The 15,816-nt window shown below is 45.4% G+C and overlaps 1 protein-coding gene across 9 annotated transcripts in view; it reads right to left on the reverse strand.

Annotated features, from left to right (window-relative positions):
* The window catches only part of DNAH9 (dynein axonemal heavy chain 9), a 284,870-nt gene that overhangs the window by 123,558 nt on the left and 145,496 nt on the right, over window positions 1-15,816 (reverse strand). For all 9 annotated transcript variants that reach the window (XM_045164838.1, XM_045164842.1, XM_045164840.1 and 6 more), the window contains 3 exons: window positions 7,280-7,445; window positions 5,246-5,348; window positions 4,054-4,293 (listed from right to left, as the gene is read on the reverse strand). In XM_045164838.1, the coding sequence (XP_045020773.1) occupies window positions 4,054-4,293; window positions 5,246-5,348; window positions 7,280-7,445 (509 nt within the window). The remainder of the gene's footprint in view (window positions 1-4,053; window positions 4,294-5,245; window positions 5,349-7,279; window positions 7,446-15,816) is intronic.

Raw genomic sequence — 15,816 nt, forward strand, 5'->3', positions numbered from 1 at the left:
CAACCTGGAGCTCACGAACCACAACAAGAGAAGCCACCACAATGGGAAGTTGCGGCAACAAAGACCCAATGCAGCCAAATAAATAGGGAAGTACAAAGAAAAGAAAAGCTTCATTTTTTTTTTTTTTAAAGAGTGAACAGAAGGAAGAAAAACAAGGGGTTTCAGGGATGCTGGGAACGTACTTCTTTTTTAAAAAAATGTATTTTTTGGGAAAGTAGTTCTTGACTTCAGCTATGGTTATGTAGCTGTGATGATTTCGTGACAATTAACTGAGATGTGTGTTCATGACTTCGGTGCTTTTCGGCTTGGATGTGAGACTTTTAAAAGAGTTTATTTTAGAGAAAGAAAGAAATCTCATTAGGTCCCTTTGGCCCCTGTCTGCTTCCTGGATCTCCTGGGTACCAGCCCTGTGTGAGGTGTGGACAGCGGAGAAGGAGCCCCGCCACCAGTGCTGACTCTGGGAGCGAGGAGAGCCATCAGCTCAAGTTTACAAGCCCCGTTACAGCCAGATGCTCAGGCTGACTGACAATTAAGGGCTGAGTCGATGAGAGTGTGTCAAGGGCAAACTTTGCACCAACTCAGACAGTTTTGTGTAGCACTGAGATGGGAATGCTTAATGATTTTTGCTCAGAGCACGATCAAGTTCTGTCCTGATGTCTGGATCCTGGACAGAGTGAGTGAAGCTCAGAGAAGGGCTGAATGATGGAAGCTTGGATCAAGCTGGATGGAGGAAAACGGCGTGTTCTCCAGACAGCACCTGTCTCCTTGCGGGCATTCAACCCTCCTTACAGCTCTCCTGTCAGGCCTTTAGGCAAGCAGGCTGGGAAAGGGGAGGGAGGGGGAAGCTGTAGCCAAGCTGTGGGCTCAAAACTCTGTTCTGGAGGAGGAGGGTGAGGGGCTGTGTGGATGGACGGAGGCAGGTTCTCCAGTGGGGGTGCACTTCCCACATTTGGGGCTGGGAGCTGACAGCTGGCAGGCTGCAGAGGTAGGGCTGGGACACAGAGCCCAGGGATTGCTACTCAGGCTGGCTGACTCTGGAAAAGAAACAGACTTAGCCCCACACCATACCTCTCCTCCTAGTTCCTCCCTGACTAGGGAGGAGCTAACACAGGCCGGACTGGGACCCTCCTTCCTCAGGACACCTTGGCAGCCTGAATCCCCACACAAGAGAGCTGACCCCCCGACTCATCTGGGGTACGAGGCTTCTGCTTGGCAGTTACGCGAACACACTCGAGTTACTGACTTGTCTGTGACACAGTTTTGTCATTTCCAAATTGGAAGTGATCAGTGCTGCACCTGAAATGGTTGTCTTGAGGATTAAATCATTAGCTAATAGATGCAGAGGGCATAGGACGGGCTCAATAAGTGCCAGCTTTATTACAGACTGAAGCTGGACCTTTTACAAAGATCCTCTCTGGTCTCAAAGTTCCCTGCCCGATCTTGTGGCTTGGCGACGTCTACGAGGCCTGCTCCCGCCTACGTGTTATTCCACCGACACCATGTGTACTCTTCTACCTCCCCGAGCATTCACGCTGTCATCTACGAGCTCGCAACGTCTCCCAGCCTCTGTTAAATTGGGATAACGATGTGTGTCCCAAAGGGCTGTCGAGAGTATGAATTTCAGGTCGCGCAGGTGACAAGGTGCTGTCCAGGCAGGAGCCGGCTCAGGGCATCGTGTGAGGGAGACCTGATGCCTCTTTTCCCTTTCATTCTGCCACTACGAGCAATGGGAATTTGATCTAACGACTTAACTCCTTTTTGTTCATTTGGAAAATGCAGACGGTGACACCTGTGTCTCACCCCGCTTCGGTGAGATTTAAGAGATGGCTTGTGTGATTAAAAAAAAGAAAAAGTGCCTTCCGTGGTAGTCCAGTGGTTAAGAACCCACCTGCCAAAGCAGAAGACACAAGTTCAGTCCTTGGTCCAGGAAGACCCCCTGTGCTGTGGGGCAACTAAGCCCGTGTGCCACAGCTCCTGAGCCTGTGCTCTAGAGCCTGTGCTCAGCAACAAGAGAAGCCACCGCAATGAGAAGCCCGTGCGCCGCAACTAGAGAGTAGCCCCCGCTTGCCACCACTAGAGGAAGCCCGAGTGCAGCCATGAAGACCCAGAGCAGCCAAAAATAAATACATACATAAATAAAATTTTTAAAAGTCTTTCTCAATGAATACTTGATAAATGGGAGGTGAGGGTGGAGATGCACAGACATTGCCACTGTCCAGGTCTGAGGGCCACGGGGCTGGGTCCTTCTTGTTGCCTTAACTGTCTTAGGCTGTTTCATCAAAAGGATGGATGACAACAGAATGGCATATTGGAAGGGGGACCTGAAGACCTAGGTTCTAGTCCAGTTCCTTCCCTGGCTGGCTGTGTGCTCTTAGGCAAATCAGTGTAAGCTCTGTGCACCTGTTTCCTCATTTATAAGTTAATAAGTGAATGTTTGGAGGCACCTGACCCAGGAGCACCATCCTGGGTCAGGTCACACGTGCGCTCAGAGACTTGGCCTAGCTGTGGGGCTCAGTGGTCCACCCTCTGGGTGTGCCTTTTGGGAATGCTACTCTCAGATCACTGAACTAATGTTCAGTGGGTTTCTGCTCCTGATGACCATGGAACCCGCAAGCCCTATGGCCTCAGTGCCTGGACTTTTGCTAGTCTGAGGTTTCCCAGAGTCCTACCTGCACAGGTAATGCCCTGAATGTTGCTGTTGCTCAGTCACTAAGTCACGTCCATCTCTTTGCAACCTCGTAGACTATAGCCCACCAGGCTCTCCTGTCCTCCACTGTCTCCTGGAGTTTGCTCAAATTCATGTCCATTGAGTTGGTGATGCTATCTAACCATCTTATCCTCTGCCACCCACTGCTCCTTTTGCCTTCAGTGCTTTCCAGCATCAGGGTCTTTTCCAATGAGTCGGCTCTTCACCCTGGGTAATTATCAATGTGCTCCCCATGGAGGGTCAAGCCTTGCTCCCTGGTCAAGTTGACATTTCCCTACAGGTGTGGCCTCTGCTTGGTATAAAAGGCACTTTCCCTCAAAAATGGCTCAGAGCTGTCCTAGAGAGGGGTCCCTCTGAGAAGTAGTTTCTGCAGATTCTCCTCCAGGATGGGAGGGTTATGGACCCATGATGTCAGGACGGGTTACCTGAGCAAGGGGAAGAAGGGGCCGGGTTTGCTGCACTGCCCTCTGGAGGTTTTGATAGTGAGGAGCCGAGCAATTGGAAGCACCAGGCAGACACAGGCCATCCCTAGTTAGAAGAGCATCACTATTTTGAAATGGTTTTGACCTGGGAAATAACCCAGAGTTTTTAGGACTGAGGCATCCCAGAGGCTGGAGGATGGTCTCCTAGGAGTAGCACCACATGGCTTCTATAGGAGGCAGAGCCCTCCTGCATGGTTTGGGGGACATTCTCTTGCAACTCAAGAAAGATGGGTGGACCAACAGGGCGTGCAAAATATTTTTATCTTTCTTCCGTGCCACTCTCTTTTCCTAGGCTGAAATCATTACATAACATTATCTTTGAAATGCTGAGCCACATTCAGCTTGAAGGAACCAACTCAAAAAATGCATCTGGCTTACTGAGAAGTAACTCAATCGACTAATAGAATTCTATATTTTAAACATTTTTGGCTGTGCTGGATGTTGGTCACTACAAGGGCTTTTTCTTTAGTTGCAGAGAGTACAGGCTACTCTCTAGTAGAGGTGCTTGGGCTTCTCATTGCGGTGGCTTCTCTTGTTTTGGAGCACAGGCTCTAGGGCACTGTGGCACCTGGGCTCAACAGTTGTGGTGCATGGGCTTAGCTGCTCTGAGGCATGTGGGATCTTCCCAGACCAGGGACTGATGTGTCTCCTGCATTGGTAGGTGGCTTCTTTACCACTGAGTCACCAGGGAAGCCCCGGAACTCTGTTCTGTTGAATAGACCCACACAGATCCTACGGTACTCTGTTTACTTATATGTTCATCATCCCATAAGAACTCTGCCTTTGTCAAAGAGTTTGGCCAAGGATGGAGGGAACAGGGTCATTGTCAAGCCTCCAAAGGTGTCTCAGAGATGTCGGACTCACCTGGAAAATGTTGGCGAAGTCCCTGAGGTTGAAGATATAGTGGAATTTGATCGCTGTGGGAAGGAACGTGGTGGCGATTTTCTGGTGGAAGGTGAGGGCCAGATGGAGCAGCTGGGGGATGCTCTTGTGCAGCGCTGCTGGGAAGCTCCCTAGCTTGAGGTGCTGAGTCAGGATGGCGCTGTAGATGGAGGACAGGGCGTCTGCTCCCGGGAAGGAGAGGGTGAACACACTGAAGTGACGCTGCTCGGGAAAACAGAGCCACAGGGAGGAGGCCACGAGTTACCCTCTGTGGTCACAGAACAGAAATCACCTCTTCTGGATTTGGATATGGTGGTCAAGAATTCTTAGGAGGGCTTTGAATTCTACATTCCGGCCACACTTCTCACATTAAACCCAAACTTAATTGAGCCTAGAATGAATGAAGGGCTTTGGACCTCTGATCAAAGATGTCAGTGTGGCATAGCAGAAGGAGAAGGGAACCTGGACTCTGGGTCCAAATCTGATCATGATACTGAGAATGCATGTGACCTTGGCAGGGTCATTCACCCCTCTGAAGTTCTCTCATTCTGAAGGCCAAGTTGAATTAGACTAACCCTATGATTCCATCTGGCTCGAAAAGCTTCTTTAAAAAGTGGTACAAATTAACTTATTTACAAAACAGAAATAAGAGTCACAGATGTAGAAAACAAACTCATGGTTACCGAGGGGGGAACGGGAGGGAGGTATAAATTGGAAGATTGGGACTGACATACACACACTCCAATATATAAAGCAGATAATAAGAACCTACTGTATAGCACAGGGAAATCTACTCAATACTCTGTAATGACCTATATGGGAAAAGAATTTTAAAAAGGATGGATGTGTGTGTGTGTGTGTGTGTGTGTATTTGTGTGTGTGTGTGTGTGTGTATACACACATATAATTGATTCACTTTGCTGTACAGCAGAAACTAACACAACACTGCAAATCAACTATGCTCCAATGAAAGTTAATTATAAAAAAAGAAAAAAGCCTCAGGGGGTCTGGGTTGAGGTGTTTTTTTGTCTCCCTGGAAATGCAAATCCACATCCTGTATGATTTACCATGTAAAGAGGCTGGATGGGTGGAGAGCCAATTTTCCCACAGAGACCAGTAACATCTGGTCTGGAAGGTGATGTTTAGGACTCCAAGGTCACAGTTCCCCCATTACCTGAAGCCGGGGGTTGATGGTGAAGCTGCCCGCGGTGGGGTTCATACAGGAAACATACTGAACCTTCATGACCTCCTTCAGGGACAGTTTGTTTCGATCATACCTGGGACAGTCAGAAGCCGCAGGTGAGAGAGGGCTCAGGCAGGGGAGCGTGTTGTGAAGCTGAGCTGGGATGTGCCCAATCACTCATGTGTTTGAGAGGTTAAAAAAAGATTAGACCCACTGGTAGAAACTGAGAAGATAAAACAGCTGAGGACAAATCCCTAAGGGATACCATGTCTGTGGAAGTAGAACAGGAAGGAGAGACCACAGAGATGGTCAAAGAGGTAGGAGGAAATCAAGGCTGTGTGGTACCCAGAAAGCCAGGACTTCCAGGACAGAGCAGTCAACCACATCAAGTGTGTACGGAGAAGAAAGATGGTGACCCAATGGGGTCTGCAGGACGTCACAGTAAAGATACAGCTGTTTGAGTAAGAACAGTAAAGTGGGGGAGACAGAAACCTAATCACTGTGGCTGGAGGAGTGAGTGGGAGATGGGGAACTGGAAACTGGGGAGAGAATCTGGTAACACAGAGGGAGACAGAGCAGCAGTCAGAAAATGGTATTTTTGAACACAGATAGCTTAGTTGGTAAAGAATCCGCCTGCAATGCAAGATACTCCGGTTCTATTCCTGGGCCGGGTAGATCCTCTGGAGAAGGGATAGGCTACCCTCTCCAGTATTCTTGGGCTTCCCTGGTGGCTCAGCTGGTAAAGAATCCGCCTGCAACAAGGGAGACCTGGGTTCGATCCCTGGGTTGGGAAGATCCCCTGGAGAAAAGAAAGGCTACCCACTCCAGTATTCTGGCCTGGAGAATGCCATGAAGTGTATAGTCCATGGGGCCGTAAAGAGTCGGACACAACTCAGCGACTTTCACTATCACTAGGTAAATTCATGCAAGTTTAAATATTGATGTGAAGGAAGTGATCAGGAGGGACTAACAGGTGAAGTGAGATTTCAGAGGCGGAAAGAGTAGACGCAAAGATGCTGGTGGGCGGTTAAGCCTCAGGGAAGATGTGGTGGGGGGAGGCACAGGGAGGCAGGTAAGTTGTATAGACGTGGAAGCTAGAGATGGAGGCAGTGAGTGTGGTCATCCACGGAGGCTGGGTGGCAAGCTTGGAGAGAGAGGAGAAGCATGAAGTGGGTATTTCTGGGAGCGGAAAGGTGACCATATGAAGGCCATGCAGTAGAATTTCCAGGAAGGTCTTACTGGATTCAGTGTGAGGTAGGATGGTAAGCCAGAGTTGCCTCAAATCACCGACTTTTTTTTTTCTTTCTGGTAAGTTTAGACCTTTTGCCATTAAAAATGATACACTTGCAGGAGATAACAATGGAGCTTGTGCGATGTTCTGAGAGACAACGGCTGATATAGAGAATAGACTTATGGACACAGTGGGTGAAAGAGAGGGTGGGGCGAATTGAGAGAGCAGCACGGAAACATACACACTGCCGTGTATAAAATAGACAGCCAGTGGGAATTTGCTGCATGATGCAGGGAGCTCAAATCAGATGCTCTGTGACAACCTAGAGGGGTATGATGGGGTGGGAGGTGGGAGGGAGGTTTAAGACGAAGGAGACATATGTATATCTATGGCTGATTCATGTTGATGTATGGCAGAAACCAACACAATATGGTAAAGCAATTATCCTCCAATTAAAAAAATTTTTTTTTTAATTAATTAACTGATTTAAGGCATATGTTAGGTGTTCTCATCAAAGGCCCTGCTCAGTGCGACAGAACCACAGTGGGAGGTGGGGTGTGGGTAGCGGGGTAGGGGGGTCTTGGTTAATCATGCTTTGGAAGCTTGAAGAAGGTAACTTTAGAGATAAGTGGTAAAGAAAGGATAGGCATTTCCCCTTAAATAAGAGCTCAGTAGCTTCTCTGACCAGCGCCTTCTCTGGTGCCAGAACTGAGCTCAGATCTGCAGCTCCAGCAGGACAAATCGGCCTTGGGCCTGTCCCCCGCCCAGCCGAGTCCCTCCGTGTGCTCGCTTACCAGTGGCCATAGTCCAGGTGCTGCCTGAGGACCGTGTGAGGCTGCACAGTCCCGTAGGAGTCCACCTCGGGCATGTTCATGTCGTCAATGAAATAGACGAGCTTCTTGTTGCCTGGGGGACCGTAGTTTCTGCCGGCTTTCTTTTCCAGAGGCTTCTCCAGGACAGCTGAGGAGACAGCCAGTTAGTGAGGGAAGGAGGGTCAAAGCTCAGAGCCCAGTTCTAAGACAGTCCAATGTCAAGGATGAGCCACAGCGCAGCGTGCACGCGAGAGCTGCGTCCAGGGGCAGGCAGCTCCACGGGACCAGAGGGGAGGCGGGTGATGACCAGCCAGGGGTGGCAACAGAAGCGCCCAGGCCTTGGCCATCTGACTGTGCACGTGTTAGGTTTGCACAGACATTTATGGTCTCACTGAAGCCTTAAAACAGTGCTGCGAGATTAGAACCATCACCCCTTTCACAGATGACAGAACTGAGACTCAGAAGAATGAATTAACTTGTCTAAGGTAGTGCCAGGGTACAGATCCCAATCAGTTAAACTTCAAAATCCATGTTCCTTCTACCATACTTGAGGTCCACGGCTTTCTTCGCAGGCTAAAAACAGAAGTCCCAAGGCCTAGTACTCTACCCTCAAGGAAATCTGCAAACAACCAGATCCTAGGTGGACTTCCCAGGTGGCACCTGTGTGGCTTCCTGTGGAAGAGGGCATGCAGTTCACTCCAGTATTCTTGCCTGGGAAACCCCATGGACAGAGGAGCCTGGGGGGCTATATTCCATGGGGTCACAAAGAGTTGGACATGACTGAAGTGACTTAGCACACACACGTGCACACACACACGTACACACACCTTCTCTACCTAGGACAGAGGAGGAGAGGAAGGATGTGGTTCCCCTCCTGCCCCTGGACTGTAAAAGAGGAAATCCTGGATATTTTGTCAACAGTGTTCTCAAAGTGTTCCCCTCCTGGGGTTTTCCTTGAGGGAGAGAAAAAACAACAGACCCAGGGAATTTCCCAGAAGCCCCCAGTGTCATGGATGCCCTGCCCTCTGCCTTGGGGTAGCAGAGCATCTTAGTGCTTTTCTAGAAACTAAGTACAGACTCTGTCCTGAGCTGCATCTTCAATTATCCAGCCAGAGGGAAGGAATCAAAGAGTACATTTTCCCAGCCTGACAGAACTTGTTCAGAGCAAATCTAAGAACAGGGTATACATATATATATATTTTTTCAATAAACCAATTAGATATTTATGTACTGCAAGAACCAATACTATTACGGCTAGAGGCTCTAAGAACCGTCTCATCCCTTTTCTTGAAAAACAAGTTTGTAAACAAGAAGGAAGTGTCAACAGACATATGAAGGTGACAGATAGAAAGACATGTTCCTTTAAAAAAGCTTGAATATTCTAATTTTCTGGTCCTGAGTTAAATTCAGTGTTCCAAATAGGAATTAAATTTAAATTTAATTAGCATGCAATTAACATATACTATCGACCAATTAATCACCCAACACCTTCCTACCCCCCTTAAGACATAACAACTATATATGAGATCTGTCAAAATGAAATATAATTAATGGGCTGCCAAGGACACGCTTTTGTGAACAGTCCTTCTAATAGGAAATTCTCTCCTTAGGAAGACTTGTTTCTCCTCCTCCTGAAGCAATGATATTCAAATCAACTCCTGGAATTAAGCAGACCCTGTAATTTGGGTTGATTAAGCTTTTTATGCTACTTGAGGAGGGTTGAGGAGAAAAGCATGTCAGTTAGGAAGAAGTGGGCTTGGAATACACCAGATTATCTCAAAAGGATGATTAAGAAAAGAGAGGCCTCCCCTGGAAAGGCACACACACTGGATCCCTTCTTGGCTGACCTCTGCTCCAAGTCTTATCTAGAATGAAACAGTACTGAGTTCTGCTTTCAGGCAGAACTGGAAGAACAGAAGTGGGTTTACATAAGACATCCGCTCCTTGGAAGGAAAGCTATGACAAACCTAGACAGAGCATTCAAAAGCAGAAACATCACTTTGCTTACAAAGGTCAGTATAGTCGAAGCTATGGTTTTTCCAGTATTGTATGGATGAGAGAGTTGGACCATAAAGAAGGCTGAGTGCCAAAGAATTGATGCTTTTGAACTGTGATGCTGGACAAGACTCTTGAGAGTCCTTAGGACTGCAAGGAGATCAAACCAGTCAATCCTAAAGGAAATCAATTCTGAATATTCATTGGAAGGACTGATGCTGAAGCTGAAGTTCAATCCTTTGGCTACCTGATGGAAAGAGCTGACTCACGGAAAAGACCATGATGCTGGGAAAGATTGAAGGCAGGAGGAGAAGCGGGTGACAGAGGATGAGATGGTTGGATGGCATCAGTGACTCAATGGACATGAGTTGGAGCAAGCTCCAGGAGATGGTGAAGGACAGGGAAGCCTGGCCTGCTGTAGTTCATGGGGTCGCAAAGAGTCAGACACAACTGAGTGGCTGAACAACAACACTGCTACCATCCTTGTCCACTGATTCTCACACCTGGTGTCCATGACATCCTCCCAAATGATCTTCCTGCTTTTGCCCTTAGATTCCTACGCTATGTTCTCAAGACAGCAGGCAGAGGTATCCTTGTAAGATGTAAATCACACTGTGCCAGTCCCATGCTTAAACCCCCCAGTGGCGTCCCATCTCACTTGGAGCAAAAGCCTGTCTGGTTACCTGGGCAAACCTCCCGTGTTGGTTTTTCTCTTCCACTGCTCCTGCCTTCACTCCCTCTGCTCCAACCATCCTGTTTCTGGCTCACTAGTCACCCATGGCCATGGTGTCTTTGCTCTGGCTGCTTCCTCTGTCTGCAATCTTTTCTCCTAAATGCCAGAAGTTTGCTCCCTCACTTACATCAGGCATTTACTTACTCAAATGCCATCTTTTTAGGAAGCCCTTCCCTAGCACTTGAGCACAAATTAAAGCCCCCCACCCCCAACCTCCTATTTCTGGCCCTGACTTCATTTTCCTCCATTAACACTTATTACCACTTAATATCCTGTATATCTTACTTATTCATCTTGTTTATTATCTCAGTGCCTCCACATTATAAACTCTAAAAGGCCAGGAATCTTTCTCTTTTTTCCTCATTGTCATAACCCCAGCACCTAGGATATTATTTATCACGAAGGAAGGTATTCAAAAACTGATTAAAGAATGAATGAATACATGGCTTTATATGATGGTAAACTCCATGAATAAGCAAAGAAAGGTTTATCATACCCTCTTTGTAACTAAAGAATCAGAGGCTGACACAGGCTAAATGTGGTGCTGGAATTAGAACCCAGGGCTCTTGATACTGATCCCGATGCTTCTTTCACATGGCTGGGGTAGAGAGACCTTGTGAGCCCTTCTCACTCATCCCAGGATTCCTCCAGGCTCTGAGCACCAGAGCCCTGCAGTCATTCATTTGCTGGGCATCACTAGGGACCTGGGTCTGTACGGAGGAAGTGACATGCACCATATCACTGCGCCTTCAGAGCAGCCCTAGCATGTATTATTATCACCTTTAAAAACATCTCACATAAAAAAAAAAAAATCTCTCAACAAAAGAGAAAACTGAGCTTTAGGGAAATAAAGGGACTTTATTCAAGGTCATCCAGCTACTGAGGACAAAGTCAGGATTCTAACCCAGCTCTCCTTGACTATGGAAACTTATGTACCCACCATAGCACACTGCTTCTGAAACGTTACTACGACCTGGCTCCTGTCCTTCAAAAATCGCTGGTTTAGTTAACACGCTGCCTGGCCAAGTTTTTTGACAGAGGTGGTTAATAATTAATCATGTCTTCACTTTGCATTGGCCTGATTTGTGTTTCTGTGTTTGAACTCTTTTTCCTTAGTATTATCCGAATTTTCACATGTTAAGGCATTTTAGTTATATTGTAAGGGCTCTTCATTTGTTCTTTCAAAAAATAACACGTTTTGCATGATTATAAAATAATACATACTCATTATATAAAGATTGGAAAGCATAGAGAATCATAATGATGAAAATGAAAATTTCCCATAATTCTATCACCTAGCAGTAAGCGTAACTTTCAATATTTTGGTCTATTTCACTCTAGTGTATTTGCTCTGTTAGATGTTTTTCCTTTACAAAATAAGAATTATACTGTATATTCTGCCTGTGTATGTTGTTTTTCATTTCATATATTATAAACCTTTTTATATGATAATACCTAGCCTACTAGAACATGATTTTTAATTGCTGCATTGCATTCCATAATGTGGAGGTGCTAAAATTTATGGGATGATTTCCCTATAGTCTTAAACGCATTGTTTTCAATTTCTTTATGCTTTGAATCCCCATTTGAAGTAGAGCATCTTGCCTACTAAAAGGTAAGTCTTTGATGATTTAATTCTGTGTCATCTCCTTTTGGACTTCCCTGGTGGCTCAGCTGGTAAAGAATTCACTTGCAATGTGGGAGAACCTGGTTTGATTCCTGGGTCAGGAAGATCCCCTGGAGAAAGGCTAGGCTACCCATTTCAGTAGCCTATCCATTCTTGCACTTCCCTGTGGCTCAGATGTTAAAGAATCTGCCTGCAATGCAAGAGAACTGGGTTCGATCCCTGGGTTGGGAAGATCCCCTGGAGAAGGGCATGGCAACCCACTCCAGTATTCTTGCTTGGAGAATCCCCATAGACAGAGGAGCCTGGCAGGCTACAGTCCATGAGATTGCAAAGAGTTGGACACAACTGAGCCACTAAGCACAGCACAGCATCTCCTTTTCGGAAGATATTCAGGCAAGTGCTGAGCGCTATCTATCTGATAATGTAATGCTCCTTTGAGGTCGAGAGTTTGATCAGATCTTTCAAGGTCTTGTCCAGATTTAACTTTTAATGAACAGGTGATGGGTTTGTTTTACACAAAGACTCAGACACCCGAGCTCCCATCTAATTAGTGTAATTACGCACTCAAATATTTGTTGAGTTAATACTTCAAGTCGCAGTTGGATGTCAGGAGAATTTGGGACTGTGATGAGCATTGCTTTGGCTCACTCTCACTGCACTGCAAATATAAGCCCTTCGATGCCATGACCCAGTTCTTTACTCCTCTTTTTCCCTTTCTAAACTGTCCTGATGATGGGTCATTGCAAATTCCTTTAGTTCTTAAAAATCACTTGTATTTCCAAAATGAATGAGAAAAGACTTAAGCTATTTCAATAGACATAAAACAGGCCAATTGAAAAAGATAAAAAGAGATTCCAAACTATATAGTAGAAGAAACTTATTTGAGCCACTACTCATGGGTGATATAGTTACTGTAATGAAATAAGAATGGCCACATTGTCCTTTATGAACTGACTCTTTGAAAGGTTAGAACTCAATCTGTGTTTAATTACAGTAGCCATGCCATCCCAGATCACTGATACAAACCCATCTCTACTTTTGTAGGAAAACAAATTTTAGGCACTCAATTCTAAAAGACATGTATCCTGGAAACTTATAAAAGGTGTATTGGGCTGCAAAATGGGCACGGTCTTCAACCTAGGCTTTTACAGGATGTATTTTTTAAAAATTTAAATTATCTTTGATCATCCTAACCTTCAACAACATCCAAGAGTGGATCATTAGATGATAACTCAGTGAAGGGAAAGGAAGTAGTGGGCCTGGGTCTGTGGTGTTCAGAGCAGCTGGAGAGACACAGATCTACCTCCTCAGCCAAGATGCCAGAGCTATTAACCTGCGATTCGTGCAGCTGCTGGCAAGTGGTCAGGTTAAGTCTAAGAGTTTCACTGAACAAGTGAAGCGCCTCTTTTATTTACTGTCAAAGGCAGAGACACCCATGTGCTCCAGATATTAGACAAGTGGAAGCAAAGTTGGCATTCTCTTATGGAAATGTAGACGCATGACTTATCAAAGTGGATGGACACAGTAGCTCAATGAAATAAGACAGCTTGGCTATTAAATCACTATGCAACTTTGAGGGAAGTCACTTATGACCTCTAAGCCTCATTTTCTCATTTTGTAAAAATAGAGACTGTCATCAGATCCGTGATGGACATCACTTCCATCTTCCTTCTCCTTAGTTGTGTTCCAGCTAGCCTGGCCATGTGACACAATTTTGAACAGACACATAAATCAGTGGGATTCCTGGAGAGCTATCATTTCCTGCCAAGGGCACTAACTCTTACCTTTATCTTTTCTTTTTTTTTTTTTTTTTTCCATTTGGAATGTGGATGTGATGGCTGGAGCAGCAGAGACTCTGCTACCCTGAGGGAGTATGTAAGAGAATAATAGATATTATAGCCTCAATAGCATTGAACCGGAGAAGGCAATGGCACCCCACTCCAGTACTCTTGCCTGGAAAATCTCATGGATGGAGGAGCCTGGTGGGCTACATTCCATGGGGTCGCACAGAGTCGGACAGGACTGAGCGACTTCACTTTCACTTTTCACTTTCATGCACTAGAGAAGGAAATGGCAACGCACTCCAGTGTTTTTGCCTGGAGAATCCCAAAGACTGGGGAGCCTGGTGGGCTGCCGTCTATGGGGTCGCACAGAGTTGGACAGGACTGAGCGACTTAGAAGCAGCAGCATTGAAACTTTCAAGGGTCTTCCCCAGCACAAGATGAAAGCATCAATTCTTGGGCACTCAGCCTTCTTTATGGTCCAACTCTCATATCCACATGACTACTGGAAAAAGCATAGTTTTGACTACATGGACCATTGTAGGCAGACTGATGTCTCCGCTTTTTAATACGCTGTCTGCTGCTTGAAGTCAAAAGCATTACTGATAATACAGGGGCTTGGCATAGTAAAAACTTCAAATGAAGCATGTGCCATCCACACTGATAAGCAATGTGAATGCCTTGAAACACAAGCCCTGTTTGCATTTGAAGGAGTTTTGAATCTGTTTAGAAAAGTACTCAATGGAGACCCCAGAGCTGGAAGTGATAAGAGAGGAAAGATGCAGGGAATATCAAGCAGCTGCCTTCTCTATAAAAGAACATCTGATTTGAGAAAAATGGCATCCGATGGACTAGCAGGATGAGTGAGCTGTAAAACACTACTCTGGAGACCTCAGTGAATTGACCTGCTGGGTGAAGTTATTGCCCATTTGTAAGCTGGAACATTTTTTCCAAAAACATTATTTTTGCTTTAGCACAGCTTATGCTAAATGTCTTTTTTTCAAGCAAAAGGGGTTTGCTCATGCTCCTTTTGTTTTGGCAGTTGCAGCTCAGGGATTTTTGTATAGTATTTATAACTTAAATTTGAGAAGGATTTTTAATATTATTAGAATAACAGCTTCCATTTACTGAGCACTTATTGTATGCTAGGAATCATTCTGAGTGTTTTACATATTTTGTCTTGCTATTCAGGAATGAAAAGAATGAACTGTCGTACCCTCAACAACATGGGTAAATCTCAAAATCAAGCTGAGTGAAAGGAGCGAGACAAAAAAAAAAAGGAGGGCTATTGTATGACGATTCCATTATATAAAATTCTAGAAATTGCAAACTAACCTATAGTGACAGAAACAGATCAGTGGTTGCCTTAGACATAGAGCAGGGTTGGGGGGGTGGCGGTTGGGAGGGAGGGAGGGATTACCAGGGAGGTGAAGGACTCTCGAGGCGATGAATGTGTGCATTATTTCAATCATAGTGATGGTTTCATGGTGGGTAAATATTTAAAAACTTATTGGATCATGTGCTTTAATGCATACCATGTATTATATGTCAATTATAACTAAAAAAATATTTTATAAGTGGAAAATGTTGAAAAATTATGTTGCATTTTAGTAGGAGAATGGGTAAATGAGCTGTGATTTAGTCACACAAGGGAATTCTATGCAGCAGTGAAAACCAGTGAAGAAGCGCTCCACACGCATTAAAACAGACAAGGATGAGAAAAGCAAGTTACCAAAGGAAGTTATGATATGATACATACTTAAAATTTAAATACACACAACAACATTGTGTATTTCACGGCTACATACATATATCAAAAGCATAACTAGGGAATGACAGCACATCAGCTGTAGCGGTCCTAGCCTGGTTTCCAAGGGCATGATGGGGGAAGGGCTGAGGGAGGGGTGGTGCGTTAGCTGTACTTAAAATGCTAAGATCCATAGCAAGATGACAGAAATGTTAACATCTGTGAAGTCTGGGTGGTGGGTACACGGGCATCTGTTATACTCTTGTCTGTACTTTTCCGAATGCTTGAAATAGTTCATAATTTTAAAAATGTTTGAGTCATTCTCCATCCCCGCTCTTAGCATCCAGTTCCCCTTACCAAGGGCAAATGCTGTTGCTCGCGTGTCCCTCCGGAGATATTCTTAGGATGTATAAGCATAGATGTGCGAGTGTATATGTATGCAACGTTTTATATGTCTCTTTTTAAACAAGACATAATTTGGAGCATACTATACGCACTGTTCTGTATTGTGCTTTTCTCACTTGACAAAGATTTTGGAACGGAGCCAGCTTAATTCATACAGAATGTCCTCATTCTTTGTAGTAACGCTTAGCATTCTATCATATGGATAACTGGGCTATTTCCTGTCTTTTGCCA

This window comes from Bubalus bubalis, chromosome 3, assembly GCF_019923935.1.
Source record: "Bubalus bubalis isolate 160015118507 breed Murrah chromosome 3, NDDB_SH_1, whole genome shotgun sequence".
NCBI classification, from domain to species: domain Eukaryota; kingdom Metazoa; phylum Chordata; class Mammalia; order Artiodactyla; family Bovidae; genus Bubalus; species Bubalus bubalis.